At 37.9% G+C, this 22,517-nt stretch overlaps 2 protein-coding genes across 8 annotated transcripts; both read right to left on the bottom strand.

The window, feature by feature from the left end:
- Positions 1–964: 964 nt before the first annotated feature.
- On the bottom strand, positions 965–13,821 carry STIPL1 (GC-rich sequence DNA-binding factor-like protein with Tuftelin interacting domain-containing protein). 7 transcript variants are annotated; one of them, XR_015976171.1, is made up of 4 exons: positions 11,213–13,821; positions 4,038–10,178; positions 1,583–1,728; positions 965–1,479 (listed from the first exon to the last, which is right to left on the bottom strand). XR_015976171.1 is itself a non-coding variant. In XM_008806471.5 (2 exons), the coding sequence occupies exon 1, from the start codon at positions 13,819–13,821 to the stop codon at positions 11,215–11,217; it is 2,607 nt and encodes an 868-aa protein (XP_008804693.3). In that variant the 3' UTR covers positions 965–1,542; positions 11,213–11,214. The 7 variants fall into 7 exon arrangements, 3 of the variants coding, with proteins under 3 accessions (XP_008804693.3, XP_008804692.3, XP_088574028.1); XR_015976172.1 differs by having other exon boundaries at positions 4,038–10,174; XR_015976170.1 differs by lacking the exon at positions 4,038–10,178 and adding an exon at positions 2,339–2,468.
- LOC103717909 (Putative membrane lipoprotein) lies at positions 10,994–21,628 on the bottom strand. Its single transcript, XM_008806468.5, has 3 exons — positions 21,473–21,628; positions 21,105–21,351; positions 10,994–17,235 (listed from the first exon to the last, which is right to left on the bottom strand). Exons 1-3 carry the CDS (start codon positions 21,521–21,523, stop codon positions 16,967–16,969), a joined length of 567 nt encoding a protein of 188 aa, XP_008804690.1. The 5' UTR covers positions 21,524–21,628; the 3' UTR covers positions 10,994–16,966.
- Positions 21,629–22,517: the final 889 nt, after the last annotated feature.

Below are 22,517 nucleotides of genomic sequence, written 5' to 3'. Positions count from 1 at the left end.
TTAAACTTCACCTGCTCCAGTTTCCTAAAAAAGTTGCCTACACTCTGTTGATTCCGCCCCTTCAAACATCTTTTGGTGAGTTCCAATTTCTGTGGTTCTTGATACATAGCATCATTCCTTAGTGGCTTATTCCATGCACCTATTGTTACTCGACATCGACTCTATGCAGTATTTCACAAAGCTAATGCGACCATAAGCCAAATCAATTCCGCTTCATATTTTTTGGAACAGGTAGACGAACCAAGATATAAACTACCTCGATCATTTTACATAAATTATTTATTATCATCTAATGGACCTAATATTCAATGGACACAAGTAATTAAAATGGTCAAAATGAATGCTATTGATGAGGGAATCCTTAACATGTGAGAAAATTGTTTTATTTATTTATCTACCCATCTATTTGCTTATTTATTGCCTAAGACATGTTAATGACTTATTACAAGAAAAAAAAAGAGACAAAGCTAATATACTAATTGTAACCATAATTGCAATGATTTGCTCTTTACTAAAACTATCTTTTAAGTTGAATTACTTTGTTTGTACATAATATCCAATGTGTCCATGCGATCTTAATAAAGAAAGAAGAGAAAAATGATCTCTGCCCAAGTGAAAATCCTCTTGCTGGATTTATGTGTATTTTTTTTTTTTTTTTTTGGTATAAAAGCAGCCATTTTCTTCGAAGAATTCTTACTCCAAAATGAAAGATGATTCTTGATAAATTGCCAGCCCAAATTAATAACATCCTCAGGAGCACCAAACCTCCTTTGGTGTTGAAGCACTTATTTGACTTGATAGAATGGTGCATCTTACAGCAGCTTCGACTTGGCTGGCGACTACATGTAAGCCCTAAGTACATGATTGCCCATATAATCTAGTTTGCATTTGGCTCATACTTTGGTGTCCTTCTGAGTGGATATCTTACGGTAAATTGACTTTTGAGCAGGGAATGGAGGCCATCTGAACCAACTTAATTGTCAAATTACTTCTTGTGAAAAATCAGATGGGTTCTCAATTCTGAAACCTTATCAAACACAGCCGAACTGATGTAATATTCTACATATCAAATTAGCTTGCAGTTTGCAACTGAAGCAACAGCAACAAAACACCAAATCTACCAAGTACAATGTTGTAACCATTGTTAGAATCCTGCTCATCAAAATCTTCATAGTGAATGCAATCACATTTAAAGAAAGTTTAGCTGATCTCTAGTACTGCAGGGCTCCTTTTCTTGTAACTATTTATTTACGATGTTTGATCCAGCCATCCAATCTCTGCATGCACAGAACGAATTCCAGGAGCAACTTCTGATCTTTGTGTATTGCAGTGATTAACCTAAGGAGACTTCCAATTACTATCAGGAGCCGACCAATGATAAAACTTGATATGCTGCAATTCAAAAAAAGTCTTCTTTCTCTTCCAAGGTATCTTCTCCAGGAGGAATTTTTGTGCTAATTATGCATTGTGTAAAAGATCCTGCGACACAGCGAAATAGCATGAGCACCATCCTCCATCCATGTGTCAGAGACAAAAAAAATGCTGCAGGTGAGAAAAGGTCATAATGAGAAGGAAATATCACCATGTCCATGCTGCAAAAAGTTCTAAATTATAGCTCCATCATGAAGTATTTTCTTGGCTAAATGCATGGAGTCTCCTAAACTTCTTCCAGTGTAGATAAAAAGGAACTCGTTTTCAACTTGTCACCAGGTTTTGACTATGAGTGACCTGGACAATCAGCAAAAGTGAGAAAAAAACCCTGAATTGTTTCAACAAAAGTATGTCTCGTTGATCCTATACCAAAAATACACTATTCCGCGTGGCGTACTCACACCTAAATGTCGTGAGACGCCGGTGCACCCAAAAAAAAAAAAATACACTCACTATCTTATTTGGTTTATTACCAACAAACATAATGCAAGTCGAGCAACAACGACTCAGAAAAATGAAAGGTCACAAGGAAGAACATTTTTTTAAAAAAAAATAGCAAAATTATAAGAATGATTCAAATTAATGAAATGTTATAGAACGATGATGCCTCCACTATTTGCAATCATGGAATGCCTCAAGAAGAGCTTAGGTGATGAACACAGACAAACAAACAAGAGGGACCTTCTTTCCTTTCTTGACCTAAAGGCCCAATAACAAAAATATGCAACAACATAGTACTTCATTAATGCAGATTAGTGTATGCATAATAGACTTCCTAAATTGATACAAACTACTGCCAACCAGGCTATGAGACTCATTCAAGCTAGGAAATCTGTCACACTGTTTTACTTACTGCATGAAAAACTGTTTTCCACCCTGGCACTAATATTCCAAATAAGAAGCTTACATGAAATTATGCTTCCTGCTTCCATAATTACATGGTTTCTGCTGCAAGCCATGTCTTTTCAACAAGTTAGGCATCATCACTGTTGCCATTACTTATAGTTCAACAAGACCATCAATAAGCTATATAAAACCTACAAGGTCAAATATAAAAATTTCTCAAATATATCAATTACATTTTTGGTATGATACACCCGAGATAGATCAAATTATCACTAGAATTTATCATTAATAAAAAAGAAATAGCTAAGAAATCACTCTGCTGTTCTATGCCATTGTAGAGACTACAAGTGTCTGTAAACATGTTGAAGATTTCAGAAATATCACAAAAGACTTCCATTAGCCACCAAAAAGAAAGAGACACATGCATCAAGGCATAGAACCCCATCTTTTTTCCCCCTCTAAGAATGATGCTCAGCCCCTTCCCTGCAGGGTTTTCGCCATCAGATGCATCTGTTTCATACTATCTCACTCACAAGGCCATTCTGATGGAATTCTGTGACATTTTGATTATCATCTAAAGGAGTACTAATGAAAAAACTGATTTAAAAGATATTTAGATATCTAATAGCCAAAGCTGACAAATGAGCAAGCAAAATACAATATAATGAAGATATAATCCCTGAAAGCAACTTTTCAAGGTATGCATTAGAAACATAGAAAAGGTAGCATATTTCGTATAATTTAACCCCCCCTTAATCCATATGAGCTCCTCCAAAACTTTCATATTGCTCTTAATTTAAGTTTTGAGTCTTTACCCATCTTGCTTTCTCCCACTCAAATCATCATGTCCATCAATACTTGATACCACATCTCCTCTTTCACCTCTATCTTCCCTTATCCTCTCTCTCCAAGCAATTCTCCTCCTCCCAACTAGCGAACCCGGGTCCTTCCCTTTGTTGCACTGGCAGGCTCTACCACTCAGTGTTGGTTCAAGGTTTTGGCAGAATGGTGCTGGGATCAGTTGTGGGATTGACAGCTGGGGCATCTCTAGGCAGGTGAGAAAGAAAGAGGGCTAAGCAAGTTTAAGGAATAAAGGAAAGGAGCCAAACCCAAAACCATATCAGGATTCAAAATCTTATTAAGAACTTGATCCATATTTGGACCTGGACATAGATCAGATGTATAAATTTGCACCTATATGCTGGTATGGAACAGGGTATGGATGGACTTCATCCAACCTGTTTTCAACCTATCTAAATCACATGGATTTTAGAATTAATGTCCGGCCTCTTAGCTGCAATTGTTCAATACATTGAAATCATCTAAAGATTATATCTAAGATATCATTTAGAGAAATTTTTTTCTTATACTTCTTCCACAAGACCCACAATGTATGTTGGAATCATCCTCTATAATGTCGATCTTGTTCATGAAACAATTTTAACCCCATCCCTAGATAAAAAGCATTTATTGATTGCCTATCCACCCTTAGAGATCCAACAATTCTCTTCAGCCTCAGAAGCAGGGATCACTATTTACCAACCCCAGCACATCATGATGTTAAACATATTTATAGATCAAAACTTCATTGCAGATCTCACTCCTATTTCCTGTGTCACTCAAACTGTGAAGTGTGAACATAATTAATTTTCTTCCAAGCCAATATGTTCTTGATCAGTTCCTCTTCTTGGTTTCCAAGATCCAAATCTTCCATGACACAATTAAAAAAAATCAAGAATGAACAGATAATTTCATGTTACCTTTAACACTGTTAGCTTCCTCAATCTTCTTCAAATTATCTTCTTGCTGTACATTTCAACCTTCTGTCAGGACCAGGCTTCATCTGTCTTTTGCTATGATTTTTTGCCACCTCCAAACCCTGCAATCTCCTCTATGTAATTATGATAAGTTAGAGATGGCATAAATTTTACCTCCCATTCCGCTGCACCATCTTTTTTTTCTGTTCCAACTTATCAAACGTATTTATGATCTTAGCAAGGAGCAAGTTGCATGAGCATCAACAAAAGCAGATGTTAGGACAAGCTCCTTTTCTTTTAACCTTGATCATCCGATCAAAACAAAATATTCTGATGATTCAACTGAACAATTGAGAATTATGCCACTAAGTTGATGAATTCTGAACCATTACTAGTGTGAATGGCTGTAGTATGGTTCTGTAATGGAAAGTCATGAATAAGGCTTCTAGATAATGTACAAAGCATATACAATTTGAAGTGTTATGTTTGCTACAATTATATTTACATGTCCAATGATTATCAGCAAATCAAGTTGTAATCCTTTAAAGATTAGAAATCAAGTTGTAATGCTGAACCGGCCCATACCGGCCGGTTCAGCCCGTACCAAACCGGTTTAGTCTCTGACCGGTCCGGTTCGGCACCGGCTCGTACCGGCTAGGAACCGGTGCGAACCAGTCGGTTCGCACCTGTTCCATATTTTTTTGGGCTTTTGGATGCGTGAACTAGACCGAACCAGTGGTACCCGTTCGGACCCGATCCGAACCGGTACCGTACAGGTCCGGTAGCCAATCGGTATACCTACCAGTACCAGTTCGGCGATTCTTGTGTATACCTGAATAAAAGCTTAATTATGACAAGAAGCAAGCTCCTATTATCTCCATGTATGCTGTGCAGCCCATTAGAGAGTATGCTACGTAACTCCCAGATTTATACATATTAATCTTGATTTCCATCCTCCAACTAAACTACTTTATGGGCAAGCAGAAACTTTTGAAAGCTTAACTGATTCACCATCCAAGTTCCTCACAAATATGAAATTCACGGGAATGGGAAGTCATCATGACCTACATGAGTGATGCAAGACCAAGTATGGATGACCTGAAATATGTGGGGGACCTAAAAAGCCAGCAGATTTTAGGGTTTGGCTCAGCTTTACTCTTGCTATCCAGATTCAATAAACAGGAAAGAAGCGTAAAATCAAAGGATTACTGGCTGATAAAAGAAGATTTAGCCTGCCCTCACTATTAGAAGACTGCAATAAATGTTTGAAACCCCAGAACAAAAGTTTTAAGGCAAATCAGAACAATTCAATATCAGCGCTAAACAGAAAGGTTGTAACTAAATAGTACTGCAGAATACAAGAACAAGAGTGCAGAAAATAAGTATAATAGCAACAATTTTGAAAGAATATGAATATCAGATTTCAACCCTGATTCGAATGACGTAGACAAAAGCACAAACAGATCTGTTCAAGATGAGAATAAAATGACAACCAAAGATTATATGACAGCTTTATACTAGACCATTCCAAGAAGGTGCAGGTAAGGAAAAGATCTAACTGATTGTAAGGATCAATGTTCAAATGGGAACAAGTTCTTGGTGAATGGGGATGGACTGGTTGTGTTCTCTTTCCAATGAAGTTAGGTGGAAAGGGTGCTAAGACGGTTTTCTTCACATAATGATGGCTTTTTCCATATATTCTTTGAATTTTAGTTATGTAAAACTGACAAAGATAAGAAGGGTCTCAAGTTTAAATTAGGAATTGCATTTGTTTCTCCTTTTTTAAGCCTTCTAAATTTTGGAACTAGGAGATTTTTAACATAGGTAGTTGATAATTTTTCTCTTTAGTAGTAAACGAGTATTATACATTTCTTTTCCAATATTTTACATCCATTTGATTATAATAATTTCATCAATAGAATCTTGAAGTTTGAAAAAAGTACCTTGAAAAGATACCCACATAAAGCTTATAAAATATACATACATGTGTATAGTCATATGAATAGCTAGACCATGCTGGTTTTGCCAATTTTAGGTTTGGCTAGGGAGGCTTTGATCTAAACATATTAGGCCTGCCATATTGGGTAATGATTGCACTATGGAAGATATTAGCAAGTTAGGTAGGTGGATCGAACCCAAGCACTCAAGTGGGTTTATTATTCAGACAAAATATTTTCAACTTAAATCAATATATATATATATATATATATATATATATATATTGTTATGATGTGATTTTTCATTTTTCATGAAGTTTATTATATTTTCTGTTGTAGTTATGCCATTTTTTTAATGTTACATTACCTTTATAAAACCCCTAGTGGCGACAGATTACCCCAACATTGTGCAAAAAAACCTCTTTTTCCTAAAACAGAAAATCAATTATTTGTAAGTGCCTGGATGCCCAATTTCCACGCATTTGAAATTAAATATTCCTTAAAATTTAGTTAGGTAATATTCAGCAAAGATAAGGAGGGTCTCAAATTTGAATTAGAGGAACTGCATTTTTTTCCCTATTTAGATTGTTTTCTAAATTTTGGACTAAGGATATATTACAATTAGCTTATAAATTATGTTTTGGTAGTCAATAAGCATTAGGCATTTCTTTTTCAACATTTCTATGTCTTGTGATTATAATAGTTTCATCATTAGATTCTTGAAGTTAGAAAAATAGTTGTTTTAAAGAACATCCATATAAAGCTTCTAAATTATGCATATAAGAATGTGCATGCATGCATTAGATCATGTTTCTTGGTCAGGTTTGGCCAGAGAGGCTTCCCAACCTAAACACATTAGGTTTGCCATACTGGGTAATGATTCCATGTGGAAGATATTAGCAAGTTAGGTCGGTGAATCTCAACCTAAGCACTCAAGAGGGTCTTTATTCATGCAAAATATTTTCAATTTAAATCAATAAATATTTTGTTATGTTCTATTTTTTGTTTATTGTCAAATCAGCATTCAGCATGTTTTGTTATAATTTTTATTATAGTTTAAGTTATTCTTTATTATTTTACATTACTTTTATAATACTCTGCTTTTAAAGAAACCTTATTATTTGTGAGTGTTTGGATGCCCAATTCCCATGTACTAATGCTTTTAAACATATTCCCCAATAGATATATAATATACTGAGTAGACATTCCTAATGATTTTTCCCTAGAATTTTCTTATTAGAATAAAATATTATATATTTATTTGGATTGGTTAAATTCTTTCATTGATATTGTTAAGAATACTAATTTATTTAGTCTTCTTGCAGACTATTTATTTTGTTCCTCAAATATTCCATTGTCTTTGTTTTTGTTTCCACACCGATTTTTCAATTATTTATCTTTATGATTCTATTCTGTTTCAAACCATTATTTACCTTACTCCGATTTAACCTTATGATAGATATTGATCACTGAATCTTTAGCTCATAATTTAAGTTTTACAAAGACATGCTTATCAAAAATTCTTCCTTCATCTTCTTTTTCCTTATTTTAAAATTGATATCCTTCACATCAATTTATCTTTACTTGTTAAGGTAAATTTGAAAAAGATTAATTAACTTTACATTTGACTTAAATAATCATTATGAAGTATAGGAGTATCTGTACAGAAATAATTGGGGTATATGTACAAAAATAATTATGTATTTATTTGGATATTATTTTAGCGTTTTTCCTTCCCCTGCATTGCAGGAGTATTTTGATTGTTATTATATTTGTATGAAAACTTCATAATGTAGTTACCTTCTCCATAAAAAGATTCTTATGCCATCCACCCGTTATTAACCTTTTATATAATCATTTAATGAGAGATGAAAAATTTATATAACCTTTTACATTCAAGGACTCCATGTGTGAGTATCATAAGACACAAGCTTTGAGATGGCTTATAGACATTGATTGGGAATACAGTTTGAAAACTCTTACAAATATTCTAGATCAGTACTGTCTGCCAAAAAAAATGAGCTCCGCAACTTAATATTTTTATATAACGACTAAAAAATGTAAAACATAATCAAAAATTTATTATTTTAAACCATTGTATATATCATAAAATAATAGCAAATAACATAACTTCCCATGTGACAATGCAACAATAATTGTGTTCGTAACTCCACGAAGACCCTGTTTGGATGCCAGAGCATTTTATTTTATTTTATTTTATTTGGTAAACCGGCTTCACACTACATACGACGATGAGAGAGCCCAGAACTATCGCAAAGCAAAACACGATCTAATGCCTGCAGCATATGATCGGAGGGACCCCAAAATACAAAACCAGAATGGTGGGCTGCATAGGAGGCGACCCAGTCCGCAACCCTATTCGCCTTCCGAAACACATGCGAAACACGAAGTAAATCTAACTCCTCCCCCATGCTCCGGAAGTCTCAGAGTAATGGATGCAAGTCCGACCTGGCCTGTCGGCAGCGAATCCAGTCCACTACTGTGGTCGAGTCACCCTATAGAAGAATCCGTCGGGCACCCATGTGTACTCTAGCATATACAAGACCCTCCAGCAATAAGATTCTGTTCTAATCTTTATATAACCAAAAACTTAAGAGTTTGAGGAGAAGTTGTGCAACCTGGAGGAAGTTTCAACTGTAATGAGAAACTTTTATTCAGAACAGTTGGCACAAAGAACTCTGAAATCAAACACATATCATGATTTTTCATGGATTACGGGCTCCAATTGGTTTCGATCCTGGACACTTTCCTTCTCTACAAACATTTCTCTGAATTCCAACTGGGCCATATCCACTACATAGCACACCTGGCCATCCAAACAGGGGCCTAAAAGACCAATTTTAGGCCATCACAACTCCTCCACTAATTTAAAACTAATAGAGTGAACTCAGGTCATAGAGCCAAAAAAGTGTATCATGATTTCTATCAATTCTGATCACAACAATGAAATTTATACACCATAAAGTACTAAATCTAAAGCTTGCTAAATTTTGGCTCTTTTTTGCAGAAGAGAATAGCATAAGGACAATATATAAGTAAAAGAAGAATATGAGAAGATGTCTCTAAGATTAGATCAAGAGATTAGTGATTTAGGATATTAAGGATGCACCTTCAAACCGATTGCACGGAAGAAAGCTATCAAAAATGCCAATACTAAGGCTGAATCTGCTTTGAAGTTCAATGCACAGTAGTTGAAGAGAATGGAGACTTACGCATGGTTATTCGAGGTGGAGATCAATTTTTGATGACACTAGGGAGGGGCAACAAAATTCCCCGGCCAGTGAAAACTCTGCCAGAGGTGAATGGCAAAACACCAAGGAAGACGAGAGAAAGAAAGACAAAGGTAGGAGGGAAGAAGGTAGAGAGGACTGCTGGTGGTAATGCCACCTGAGGTGGAGGAACATTGGAGATGGAGGGCAGAGAGCAAAAGAAGGAGGAGAAGACAAAATGAAAGAAGGAAAGCCAGGAAGGGAACAAGGCCCAATCTTAATTCTAGTCTATCCCAAATAGGTCCTCTATTCTGAAATATAATATATTTACGAATAAGATAAATCACCTTCTCGGTGATCTATTTTATCCTTGGATAAGAAAGTACTTTGCTTTTCTTATACTCTAAGATAACAAATAACAGATGTATGTTAGTCATTGAACAAAGGATGACAGCTATTCAAACTTCAAAGGATAGCCTATTCAGAAGCAATTATTCAGGGTGTAATCCTTGCACCCACTCCCTTGAGACTTATGTTATCAATGATGAAGTGCCCAAACATCATTTTCTGGTTAAATGGTCATCCCCTCCCTCTACGACCATCCTCGGATAAAATAGATTCTAGCTTATCTTTTTTGCTAAGTGCACATGCCTCTCCTTCCCATATCAGCGAGTTGTCTTGCCTAAACCATATTTTACGTCATTATATGCCCATTTGCCCGATCCCATTTAGGCCCACTTGTTGCCCCCTCTTCCATTTTATCTATATGAAGGTTTTCCGTGGTCCATCCAGCTTTGCAACTGCTGCCTTTGCAATGGTTCCAGATTGATCTAAGGCCCTTCTCTCACATCAAACCTTCAATTTCTTCAGTAAAGAAGATTCCATGTACCACAAATGGCCCTGTTGCCTCAGCTGCAGTAATTAAGTGAGAAGGATTTGATGCCAAAGGTCCAGACTATAGTGTTGACTAGTCCTGTCTGACAAAAATAAATACTAAGAATTACAGAATCAATCATCAAAATATAGCCATGATTAGGATACTTGCAATAAAAAAGGATGTGTTACGGTCAAAGAACACCAAGATTAAGACTAAGATAGCAATGCAGCAGAGATCAGGAGAGGATGAAGTTGGAATTATAATTGAAAATATTTATACCATAATGCTGATCATGATTGTGATCAGATCACATTTTTCATTGATTGGATTTGACTGGGGTGAAAGATTATATAAATTTGTACCAAAAAAGAGTTTATTTTTAACTTATGGAAACCAATAACAGGAAAGAGCCTGGAATCATATGAGATTTATGTAAACATCTCAAGATTGTAAAAGCAACTGAGATAGAAGTTAGCTTGAGATTGCATACTGCTAACTGCTATATCTTGACATCAATATACAAAGTTGACTCAAGAAGATAATTTATTAATGACACAAAATATTCCCAAGGAAAAAAAAGAAAAAATCTTAACTCTAGCAATTTGATATATATAAATATATGAATATGTTAAATATCACATGGACATAAGACCACTTTTAAGATAGAAAATTCAAAGTACAGAAACAAAAAATCATGCTACAGCACCAATAGATTTAGACAAATAAGCACCTGGCACAAAACAACCAGAGAAGTATTCTAAGAAGCTAACGAACCAAATGGATAGCTGTGACATTTATCTAGAACTATTCAGCAACAAGCAGCATGATGCAAACTGATACCATTCTCTGTCGCAATAGACTAATTGCTAATTTCAAGTGAAAACCAATCAGATGACCAGTTCAACAATCAAGACATGATATTTAAATTTATAGATACATTAGCATAAAGTGATACATAAAAGGAACCAAAATCAATGTAGTCCATGATTTAACATATCAAGAAGCATGTTGTGACAGAAATGAATCAAAGTCCCCCAAAGCCCCATGGCTCCCTACAGATTACATAGACAAAAACTGCTTCTAGACAGCACAAAATTAAAATCATAGGTACATATTTATGGGTTGAAGAATTACTTTCAGCGACGAGCAGCAATTCGGTGCATCTCCATTAGTTGAGTGAGGGAGACCGCACTCCACCTCTCACCTTCTTGTACTTGTGCAAAAAGCAGTTGTTTCACAGAATCTATGCAAATGCTCACGTTGCCAAATCCATAGACTGGAAGACCATTGTATGATCTACCAGCTTTCGGCACAAAAATCAACCCCTGTTCTATTGCATAAGCCTCAATAAATTCTTTAAAGCTTGTTTCTTGTGGTGCACTGCCTACCCCGTTTGCATGAATGTTTGAAGATGTCCCAGCTTGCTGTTGGGCCTCAAATTGCCTCCTCTCTGTCACTCTTAGATAGCTCACATTCTCTCGAGCACCAGGTTGCACAACCTCCATACCCTCCACCGCTTGGTTCATCATGTCCAAACCCGCACTTAGTAGCATGCGAATCCGCTCATTGGCAAGTAATTCTGGAGGGAAAAGTCCCTTCCAGCCTATATACCACTTCATAACTTCATTAAAATCAGGACTCGAGCATAGCCAGTGGTATAGAACCTGCTGCCACTTGCTGAAAAATTCGACCTCCAACAAATGAACCATATGGTGAATTGGGATTGCAGATGCCCACATCATTACCCAGTTAAATTGATCAAGTCTTTGATTAGCAGGGTTTATTTGAAATTCCTGCAATGCAATCTTCAACTTCGGTACTATGTAGCGTATAATAAGGTGCTCCCAACTAGCTGCATCAAACACATCCTTCCATGGAGACAGAATAGCATAAGCTGATGCATCACTTGCATGCCACACATGAAGAACATTACCCAGCTTGTAGCGTATTGTGTGATAGAGAGCTTCCAATCTCTGTCCCAGCAGTGGAAGCCATGGGTGTATCCAAACATGGATGGGGACAGTCTCTCGGCGAGGATCCCACGAATCCACAGCGGCTGTCAGTTTCGGCATGACCACATTCTCTAAAATCGATTGAAGAACTACTGGAGGTAGCAGCCGGTCCCAAGCCTCCAAGAACCGAAGCATTGGCTCCGGATCCCTGGCCTGCCAAGTGTTGGTTCCCGATATCCTCACTGCAGGGAAAACAACCTCATTGACCAGCTGGGCATAGGGTGAAGTAGCTAATGCATTGTCCGAGTAATCAAATGGCTGATCCCCCTGCAGCAAATCCCTCCAAGAGGACATGAGATTCCATCCATGTGATGGGTTCTGCAGCGGCTCCCAGCCCTGAAACACTCGGATCAGCAATGGGTATGCAAATGAACAGGCAACGCACGAAAGGTTGCACAGCTTGTAATCCTCTTCATACTTCTCCTTGAGATTGCTGAACGTTTTCAGCAATGAATCCAGCGTCAAGGCTCCCGAAACGTTCTCCTCCCTCACCCTCTCCAAAACACCAGCTATCATCTCCAGCACTTGAAGCTGCTGCCTTTGCCGGGTCTCCTCCTTCAAAATCTTCTCCTTTTCCCTCTGCAAGCTCACTACTTTCTCCCTTTCCCTCCTCAAATCCCGGTCAAGCCTCTGTATGTCAACCTCAGTAGTATCTACGATCAATCTCACATTATACTGAAGCTCAGGCATCGGCACCTCGCTCTCCTTCACCTCTTCCTCCGCATTCAAATTTTCCAAACTCGTCAGCACCTTGACCTGCGGGCCCCTCATATCTAGCACCTTCTGGAAAACCTCAATCCCCTGCTCCTGCTTCTTTGCCAGCAGCTCCTCGGCACTCAAAATCTCATCTTTCTTCTTCCCTTGCTTCTGCTTCAACCACCTCTTCTCCCTGGAGCGACCGACAGCCACAGAGTTGGCTGCTGCCTTCTCCTGCAGCACAGCTTCTTCCAAAACAGGCAATTTCGCTTCTTTGTAATCATTAAACCCCATTCCCATGTTCTTTGGCCGGAGCTTCGCCTCGATCGGAGCAACAATTCCCTGCTTGTTCTTCCCCAATCCGCTTCCTTCCTTGTAACCCATCATCTTGAGAAGCTTCAGTCCGATGCCCTTTGTGTGGCTTTCAAACTTACCGATTTCGTCGGTGCCAGTGACATCCCTCCTTCCGAGGGATTTTCTCATCGATTTAGAACCCTCTCTCTCCCTCTCCCTCTCCCTCTCCTTCTCTATCTCCTTTTCCTTCTGCCGCCGCTGCGCCCCTTCCTTGATCTTCCTCCCGAACGCCGTTGGGAGGAAATTCTCCTCGTCCTCCTCTTCGACATCACCGGCGCCGCTCTCCCTCTCCTTGGAATCGGCGCCGAACCCTAACCCATAGCCAAGTCCGTGGCTAGGATTAGGGTTGTCGGCGGAGGCATTGCGGGCGTCTTCCTCGAGATTCCGGTTGATCTCCTGACTGGGCATGACGGTGCCGGTGGAGACGAAATGGACGGGCTTAGAGAGGTCGGGCTTGGAGATGAGGTCTCCGCGGCGGCGCTTCCGGGAGCGCCGTCCGCCTCCGCCATCCGAGTCGGAATCCGACGAGCCGACGGCGAAGGTGCCGTAGATGGCGTCGTCGCGGGTCTGGGGGGCGCGCTCCTTGCGGCGTTGGTAGTAGAACTCGCCGTCGATCCACTGGCCGCCCTCGAAGTCGTTCTCCATGCCGAAGCGCTCCATTCCTTGGTACTCGTCGTCCATGGCTCTCCTCTCCTCTCTCCTAGGGTTTCCCTTCGCCCTCGAGATGGTACTGGTTTGCGATGGATAAAAAACAGAAGATTTTTTTTTTTTTAACCCACTCTTCGAACAGCCACGGAGGCGGTTTGGGCTGATCAAACTCGAACCAAGCCCATACTTTGCGACGCTGAACTTGAACGAATTGGACTTGACCTGCCCTTAGTTAAGCTAGACCTCGAATTAAAGTTTTGGGTTTGAATGATTGGGTTTTGTCTTTGGGTACGGGTTGGGTTTGGATGGAGCAAATTATTAGCCATCTCGGTTATATGGTCTGACTGCCCGTTGGATCCAACAATCCAATACGTACTCAAGTTCCATCCAATGGGCTCCAAAGATGGACTTGAACTCGCATTGGATAAACAAATAGAATTTGAGAGGTGGTCATAAAGGTTTTTGTTAGGGAATTGGGTGCTATCTTTCACATAAAAGAATGATTACCACCGTTTATGGCTTCAACCATTAGATCGTGCAATAGCCACTTTGAGATCTGTGCATATTGATGAAAAAAATTTAGAACTTTTAAGATCTGTGCGAGCAGGATCCAGTGGTTAACGTTGCAAAAGAACGACAATCATTCCTTCGTGTGAAAGATACAATCAAAACCTCTTTTTAGATGTAGGTGATTTTATATTGGCATTGGCATTTTAGTTTACATTTTTTGATGGTATGATTGCAATGTTACTTAACCCTTGTCAAATAATTTAAAGCTCTTGGTAGTCCTTGACATGCTTAATAAAGCTGCCATGCCAATGGAAAGGTTTTCTTAGACGATGACGATGACATAGAGATCAAAGCGAAGGCTGGGATGTATTACTGTTTTGTTTTTTTAATTATGTTGGATGTATTCATACTAGATTTGTGTGACTGAACCTACTTTCTATTTCTTTGGATTCCTACTGTTGTTTCACCTTGACAGTTATTTCCTAGGAGATTAATTGATTTACCTTGAACTACTTAACATTATCAGAGATCAGGAAATCAGAGTGAGTTGATTGAGCTCCTGGGAAGGCTTTAATAGATTTGATGTTTCTAGCTCTACTGTACTATCCAAGTAACTTTGACATAGCTTACTTATATTGATGTATCCAGTGCGATGTTCAGCAAGGGTGGTTTTGCTTTTCAGGAGGAAGGGTTTAGGTGCTGATGGAGAAAATATCATGGTATAAGCTGATTACTTCTTTTCACTCGAACAAAAAAAAAAGATACTCTCATGACCAAGTTGTCGACATATTATCTCGATGATTTAATACCAAAAAAAAGAGAGCAGGTGGTCTTAAGAACAGGCATTAATCTGGTACAGATGCAGGTGCACATCGAGCATCACGAAGCAAATATTTCCCAACTAGAACATGATATTTAGGTAAGATGTTGGTCTTCTATTGAAACATTTTTGCAGTAATTTGCAGTATTTGCTTCAAATCTAGTGATCGAAAAGATTGTAAAAATATAAAATGTTTTAATGTTCCTGTTAGCCTGTGATGATTGAAATTTTGTTACTGTCACAACCTTGTTCCTGTTTTTGGATCCAAACAAAATCTAAAAAGTAATCCTTCCACAGCAAAATTCCAAGAAGAGCTTTTTCTCCTTGCATCACACAATATTTATGTCTGGCTACCAACTTTACAATGAATTAGTTTCAAACTAGTATTGGACAAAATTAAGCATCAGTCTCTAACATGCTTAGGATGATGTAAGGTTATTGTTCTAAGGAGCTGGAAATAGTAAATTGACTCTGTTTTTGCACTAATCCTCCCAATCTGCAGATAACCTAGACTTCTATGCAGTCCCACATGATACCACCATGAGGAACAAGTGGCAGCTTGAAAATTTGCAATCTACATTCCCATCTTTTGTTTTATAGCACATGAGAAAAAATTATGCCTCTGCTCAATGATGGTAAAAATTATTACAAGGAGTTTTTTTTCTATAATGGGTTCTCCAAAAGGTAACAGGGAAATTTTATGAGATATGAAGTCCTCGTGTTGATTGCAGCATACAAACTGAAAGCTTATAAATCTGGCAGTGGCTAATTACCCCATTTAAGCCCAAATAGTATGAGAGCAAGATCCCTGATCCAAAAACATCATGCACGAAATGTGAAATTCATAGCATATAACAATACTCATGGAGGGGAATTAGTTAATGCATGCATAAGAAAGAACAGGTGGAGAACAACTGCAGATCTTATGATTTTTCTTAAAATTCCTAACTTTTTTCCAGACTTGATAAGAAAACCTGTTGATACTAATGCTAACAACATCTGAGAAGCAACAGCAGCAAATGTAGCAATGCTGTGTTTTCTATAATGCAGGAGGACCCAGCTGCTTCATCAAATAATCTTTATATTTTGCATAGAGTCATACAGAAAAGAGACAAGTAGAGACAGTGATGTGCAAATATCTCAGTTCAACAAAAAATATTTTACTGGAATGTTAGATTAACTTCAAAAGAGATGCTAGTGAGTGTGATATAGAAAATTGAGAAATGGGAATGAGAGAAACATTACAAAGAAAAAAGTATAGAGTATAGACCCAAAAAATATTTGGTAATGTTTCTTTTCTTTGTTTAGGTTAAGTTCCCGGCCTGCAAAATGTTTCGTATGATTTGCCTTTATAAGTAAAGGTGGTTTTGGCAGATGGAGGACTAATATAGGAAAGATGGTTTGCTATCTCAGACAGTACCACCTAGTACGAGTAGCACCATACGTATTGATATGGTACCGAAACTTGGTACAGCCTCAGTATCGAGTATCCATACAATGTATGCACCATACCAAAAACCTATACGGGATGTATCGGTTCAATAGGGGTCCGGTACTAAGATTGCAGACCTTCTAGGAATATTTTTTTGAGGCAACAGATCAGAAGCAATTCCACTTGTGCTCCATTATGCACACAATACTGAAGTTCTTTTCAGCTTGACCCACTTCATCTATAAATAGATCACAACCTAGTATTGGAGAAGGAAAAAAAATCATGCTAACTAAGCAACAGCTGGAGGACAACCACTGAAGTCCCATTTTTACAGTAAGTGGTGTCACAGGGGAAAAAAACTGTTAGTTAATTAATGGTACAGGAATCAGCAGAGTATGAAAATTCTATTAAGTTGCTCATGTATCTTTCCTAGCAGGCCAGCACTTATCTTTGAAAGCTTCAAAACATTCCAAAGTTGACTGAATATGCATAGAAAAAGTTTTGCTCAGCTTGGTTAATTCAACTCCGTGCTCAAAGTGAATATTTGTCTTAAATCTTGAGAGCCTTCCACTAGTTTCCTTCCTCCAAAAAGATACATGAGGTGCAACATAGTTCATACCATCCTCAGCCACACTCTTCACAGTTGTAAGTGCATATGATCTTGCAGACTCCAAAGAACCGCTACCTGTTATAAAAGCCGACAAAGAGGGTGGCAAATTAGTTACTTTTTAATATCCAGATTACATGTCACACAAGTTGTTGTCTATACATTTTGCAAACATCAATGCATTAAAAATTACAGAAAAAGAGATAAAGCATAGTCAGTCAACAGCAGTCATATAGTATCAAATTCCCTGTAACATTATAATTTATGGTGAGTGCTAAGCAGACCATAAAAATGCATCATATGTCGGAAGTAGTGGTTGCTCTTGAACAGACGTGATGAATTGATTCAAAAGTGGAAGTCCTGCACTTCAATATGTTTTTTTTTTCTTTTTTTTCCGTTGAAATGTTTTTTATCTGCAAGTTTCTAAGACATTAGTTTTGTCATAGTTAGTTTAGATATTGACAACCTGAGTTGATTCCATTTCTAACTAAACAAAAAGAAATATCAATACATTAAATTGAAGGTTTGTTTTGAGAATATTTTAGCATTTAAGTCTTTTCCTAAGCTTAAGTTCAAATATAACCACCATTCCACATCAGTTGGCATTAGTCCAAAGTCCAAACACAACTTTATATATGGATTTTTATTGATATTTGTTTTAATGAAATTTTTCTATAGAAGGTACTTTAATGCTATGTTTATAGTCATGGTTGTTCATAGAGCTAAGGTTCATTATTGAAGTAGGAATTAAATTGTTAATAAAGGACATGATACCCAAAATAGAGAATGCACTGCTGCATAGAGAACATCAAACCTTCAGAATTGTGTTTTGAGGACATCTTCAAGGAGTTGACACCAAATTGTGAAGTTTTATGGCCTTGCACCAGAAATGATAGCTTATATGCAGAACTGTTGTGGCTAGGAAATTCTTTCCCACTTTTCTTAAATTGGGATTACCACAAGATCTTGCCAACTGGAACAATCACTTAGAGAAAACCCTCTGAACTAAAGTAGACAAATAATTTCAATTTTTAACAGGATAGTTTCAATGGCTTAAAACTGCCACTGTTGTTCGGGGCTCTTCTAATTTTTCCAGATACAGCTGATAACAAATTCTATCAACACGATGCTCTCTTCCCTTCACTCCAACTGTAACCCCCCCCCCCCCCCCAAAAAAAAAAAAAAAAAAAAAAACAACCCCAAACCTTCCCACCTTTATAATGGTTATAGATGAATTCTTAGGGGCCTCTTCATCAGATTGCATATAGTCTCATGTAAATCTGGCAATGCCAACAATAAGCAAACTTATGTGAAAATAAACATTCACAGTTTCACACACTATACAAGGTTACATTCAAAGTCCTAAATTAACTGGAAACTTTAAGTATGTGGGATCCCATAACAAAGTGAGCAAATATAATTCATCCGCTTGGGGCGTTGGCATGTTGGATAGACCTAGATTCACCCTGTATGTAAGCAACTAGGATCTGGAATAAAGTAGCGATATTGGCCCATTGTTTGGTGCAAGTCCCAAATCCTAATCTTGATCCAAGCAAGTAAATATGTAGTACTCAGCTTCGTCTCAAACAGATCTAACACACAAACAAAGGAAAGAACAAGTTATCCCATAAACTTGAAATGTTACCTAATATTGGAACTAATTCGTTGTTGAGTAAATAGGCCAAGTTTATGCTTACATCCTGGGCTTTAACCTAATTCAATATGGATATTTTTTGACCTAGAACAGGATCCAATCTGAACCAACTTGCCATTCCTATACCTCAACCCCCAAAAAACCCAAAAAACTGATGAGCAGCATTGTCTTCCTCTAATTCCCCCTCCCTATGGACATTCTTAGCAACACCTCTCTCCACGTCAATTGACTCCAGTCATTCCACTGCTACTCACCCTTGGGCACATTGCTCTCTATCTACAATTTCTGGTAACCATTTACATTTTGCCGAAAAGCTGAAATAATTTCCAAGATTAAGTTATGCAATAGCCCAAACATAAAAGGACTGGTGTAAGTATTATAAGATTCATCGATTCATCCTGAATTTGCATCTGCAAGCAATCAAATGTTCCACTATTCTTGGATAAACAACTGAAATGCTTTAGAAAATGTCATATCAATGAGAGGAGAACCTAAGTCAACCTGAACTTTGCTGCAACATGTGGTCAACATCAAAGGAATGAACATTATCCTCACTTTTGCTTAAAGCAGCACATCATCGGATCAGCAGCAAAACCTCTTCTACATTAATAATTAATGCGAAAGTCTTTGAGTCCAGCTTTGCGTAAAATTCGACATCTCTTTACTTTTTGAATTCTTAGCACTTTCCCCATCAGTAAAGCTATTACACTCTTTAGTATAAAACCAAAATTAGTTCACTCCTTACTCTCAAAAAAAAAAAAAAGATCATCTACCAAAAGTGGAATATATTCATCAAGTTGCGTAAATAGCAGAAAATGATTTTGTGGGGAACCACAACCACCCATATTTCCTCAGTTCCTCTCATGTGCATTGCATCTATCCAGCACTACAAGGCAGTAAATGCTAAGTTTAGCACTTGGAAATTTTGATATTCTGACATAAATTATTACAATGGGATTTAAAATCTGGCACTGCCATAAAACCATAAATGAGGAGTCCTATGAATTCACATCTCATTTCCCTCAGCACATTTTTCAAATGTAAGCTATGACTTGCTGAATCCAGAAAGTAATGCTCAGATGCTCATCTATGGATTCATAGAAGACCTAGTACACATTATGAAGGTCCTTCAACCACAGATTTGCACCCATTTCAAAGTTTTCAAATTTGCACATCTTTAGCTGAGCCAGCAACATGCTCATCATATTAAAAAAAAATCACTTGTCTAATAGGATGAACTGCACTGCACTTGCTCCATGTTTCGCCTGTTGATTATGGAAACTACTAAATTGAGGACCCCTATCACCATTTGTCGCAATTTACATATAAAGCAAGATCCACTGGCTTACAGTATGAGATTTTCTTGGTCCGTAAACGAAACATGCTTTTGTCATCATTAAAATAGGGAAAACAGTGGCTTATGCTAAACCTTGTCTTCTTCTTCTTCTTGCTCTAATTATGTTGATGGTAGAGGGAATACTCGGCGCAAAGAAGAGATAATAATCAAAGCCATACACTTTTAAGACCTTCAAAGATGGGTTTCATATTAAATCAAATTCATGCTCCACCAAGTGTGTCTCCACAATAATTATGTAGCCACAAGCATTGAAGAAACAAGAGCAACCAACAAAATCTCTTTGACAAGGGGCCGAAAGAATGATAATATGTTCAAAAGTCTCATAACCATTTCTCTTCTCTTATTGTGTTGGTCAATCATGCTTCTTCTTTCGTATGCCATAGACTACCAACACAGCAACAGTAACCCAACATAGAATTATTGTTATTCACTTCTTTTTCGGCCTTCTTCCAACCCCTTTATACATTTGCACCTCTGCAAATTAATGTCCTATCAAAAGGTCATTCTATATTGTCTTAATGCAGATGCTTGCTTGCATATTTCAATACACTTGCAAAATTTCAATATCTTATCCTATGTGTCCACACAATGTTATCTGGATACCTTAAATTAAAAAGGTTGCATGTTGACTGTTTTCATTACTTCCCAAAGAATGAAAGAAAATAATCCTCAAGGCATTCGCGCAGCAATCATATTGGCCAAAAATGGATAGTCCATGATTTTTTTTTTTTTTGAGCCTCATACATCCTCAAGTTATTCTTTTTATCATGTTTATAATCACCATAAGAGTGGACTATAATTTGCAATAGAGAAGGTTAAGTTACATTACATGATTCTTATGCATATGCACAACTAAATCATCATTTTCTTCTTCAAATACCATCTAGACAACATTAAAAAAGAAAAAGAAAACTGATGCTAGAGACTAGACCATACCATTGAATGGGATTTGGATGAGGCCATTTTTTGGAAGGCCAATACCAACGCCAGCCAGAGTAATGCCGACGCTAAATCCCACACCACAGCCAGCCCCAACATAGCCAACGACCTCCGGCCCAAACCCCGGCCCCCATCCGACGCCGCATCCGAGGCCAATCCCCATGCCCCAGAAGGTCCCCAGAGTCGGGTGCACAGGGTTCCACCTCTCATACCTCCTAAACAGCCCCTTGATGATCATAACGAACTGCCATCAAATCGCATCAAGAGATTTTGAGACCAACATCACTCTCCATGCCAAGTTAACAAACATTTACGCAATTAAGGATGAGACTGAGAAAAGAAGAATAGAAAGGGAAAATAGTTACCGATTTTCCATTGACGTCGGTTTGTCTCCGGCGGGGTTGGACTTGAGACATGAACTCCAAGCCAACTTGGCGGCTGCAGGACGAGGTTTATCCGTTCGGCGATTTTGCCGCTGCCGTGTTCGTTGGGTCTCTTGCTAAAGCCGCTCTGATTTTGCTTGTAATTACTAGATAGCCCTCCGCTTTGTTTTATTTTGTTTGGAAGGTGGCAGGGTTGGGTCCGGTTGGATTTGGATGAGATTAGGTCAGGGCAACGAGATATAAAATCTTGATTTATATTTCAACCGATTCAAATCCAGTCACGGATTGCTCACAACTAGATAGAATTTCGCGTACGTTTGAATATTTATATGTGTTACCCACAAGAAGAAATTGTATCCTATTTTGATATGTCACGTCTTAATGCAACCTCTTTAGAGAGGAGAATGTAAGGGTGGCAATTTATGATCAGACTAGTCAATCTGATCTATGAATGACCCACTTTAATCATGTTTGGGTTTGACATAAATAAATTTGGGTCGTAAATAGGTTGACCGTCTAAATCTGTTTATTAAATGGGTTGGGTTCATGTTTAAACTTTTGACCCGTTTAACCTGTTTGAAATTTGTTTAACCAGTTTCTGACTTGTTTAACCCGACCTGTTTAGCATATTTAACCTATTTAAATTTATTTAACCCATTAGAAATCTGTTTAATCTGTTTCACCCGACTTGATTTATTTAATAAATAGGTTATGTAGGTCAGGTTGGATTACCTATTTAATAAAAAAGTCGAACTCAGATTTGAAATTTTGACCTGTTTAATAAATATGTCAGATTTGGATTGGTGAATTTTTGATTCGACCTGCATCCAACCCGACCTATATCTGATCTGAACTGATCCAATTGCTACTCCTAGGAGAGCTGGTAGATTTTTTTAGAAATTTTTTCATCGAGAGAGTGGACCTAGAGGGGTTGCATTAAGGCATGATGTGTTGAAATAGGATTGGTGTGATGCACTGCTGATGTGGTGCATGTGGTATAGAATATATTTTCTTGCTCGTAAGTGAT

Source organism: Phoenix dactylifera, chromosome 1 (assembly GCF_051530095.1).
Source record: "Phoenix dactylifera cultivar Ajwa chromosome 1, Ajwa_hap1_PhDact_Kaust_v1.1, whole genome shotgun sequence".
In the NCBI taxonomy this organism is placed as follows: Eukaryota; Viridiplantae; Streptophyta; class Magnoliopsida; order Arecales; family Arecaceae; genus Phoenix; species Phoenix dactylifera.
This window is presented reverse-complemented; position numbering and strand designations above follow the sequence as displayed.

Bases quoted from the DNA above. Each gene is read 5' to 3' on its own strand.
- STIPL1 (XM_008806471.5), bottom strand. From the start codon at position 13,821: ATGGACGACGAGTACCAAGGAATGGAGCGCTTCGGCATGGAGAACGAC.
- LOC103717909 (XM_008806468.5), bottom strand. From the start codon at position 21,523: ATGTCTCAAGTCCAACCCCGCCGGAGACAAACCGACGTCAATGGAAAA. The intron at 21,352-21,472 runs GTAACTATTTTC...ATTTGATGGCAG, and splicing joins CCGACGTCAATGGAAAATCG to TTCGTTATGATCATCAAGGG. The intron at 17,236-21,104 runs GTATGGTCTAGT...CTTTTATAACAG, and splicing joins CATCCAAATCCCATTCAATG to GTAGCGGTTCTTTGGAGTCT.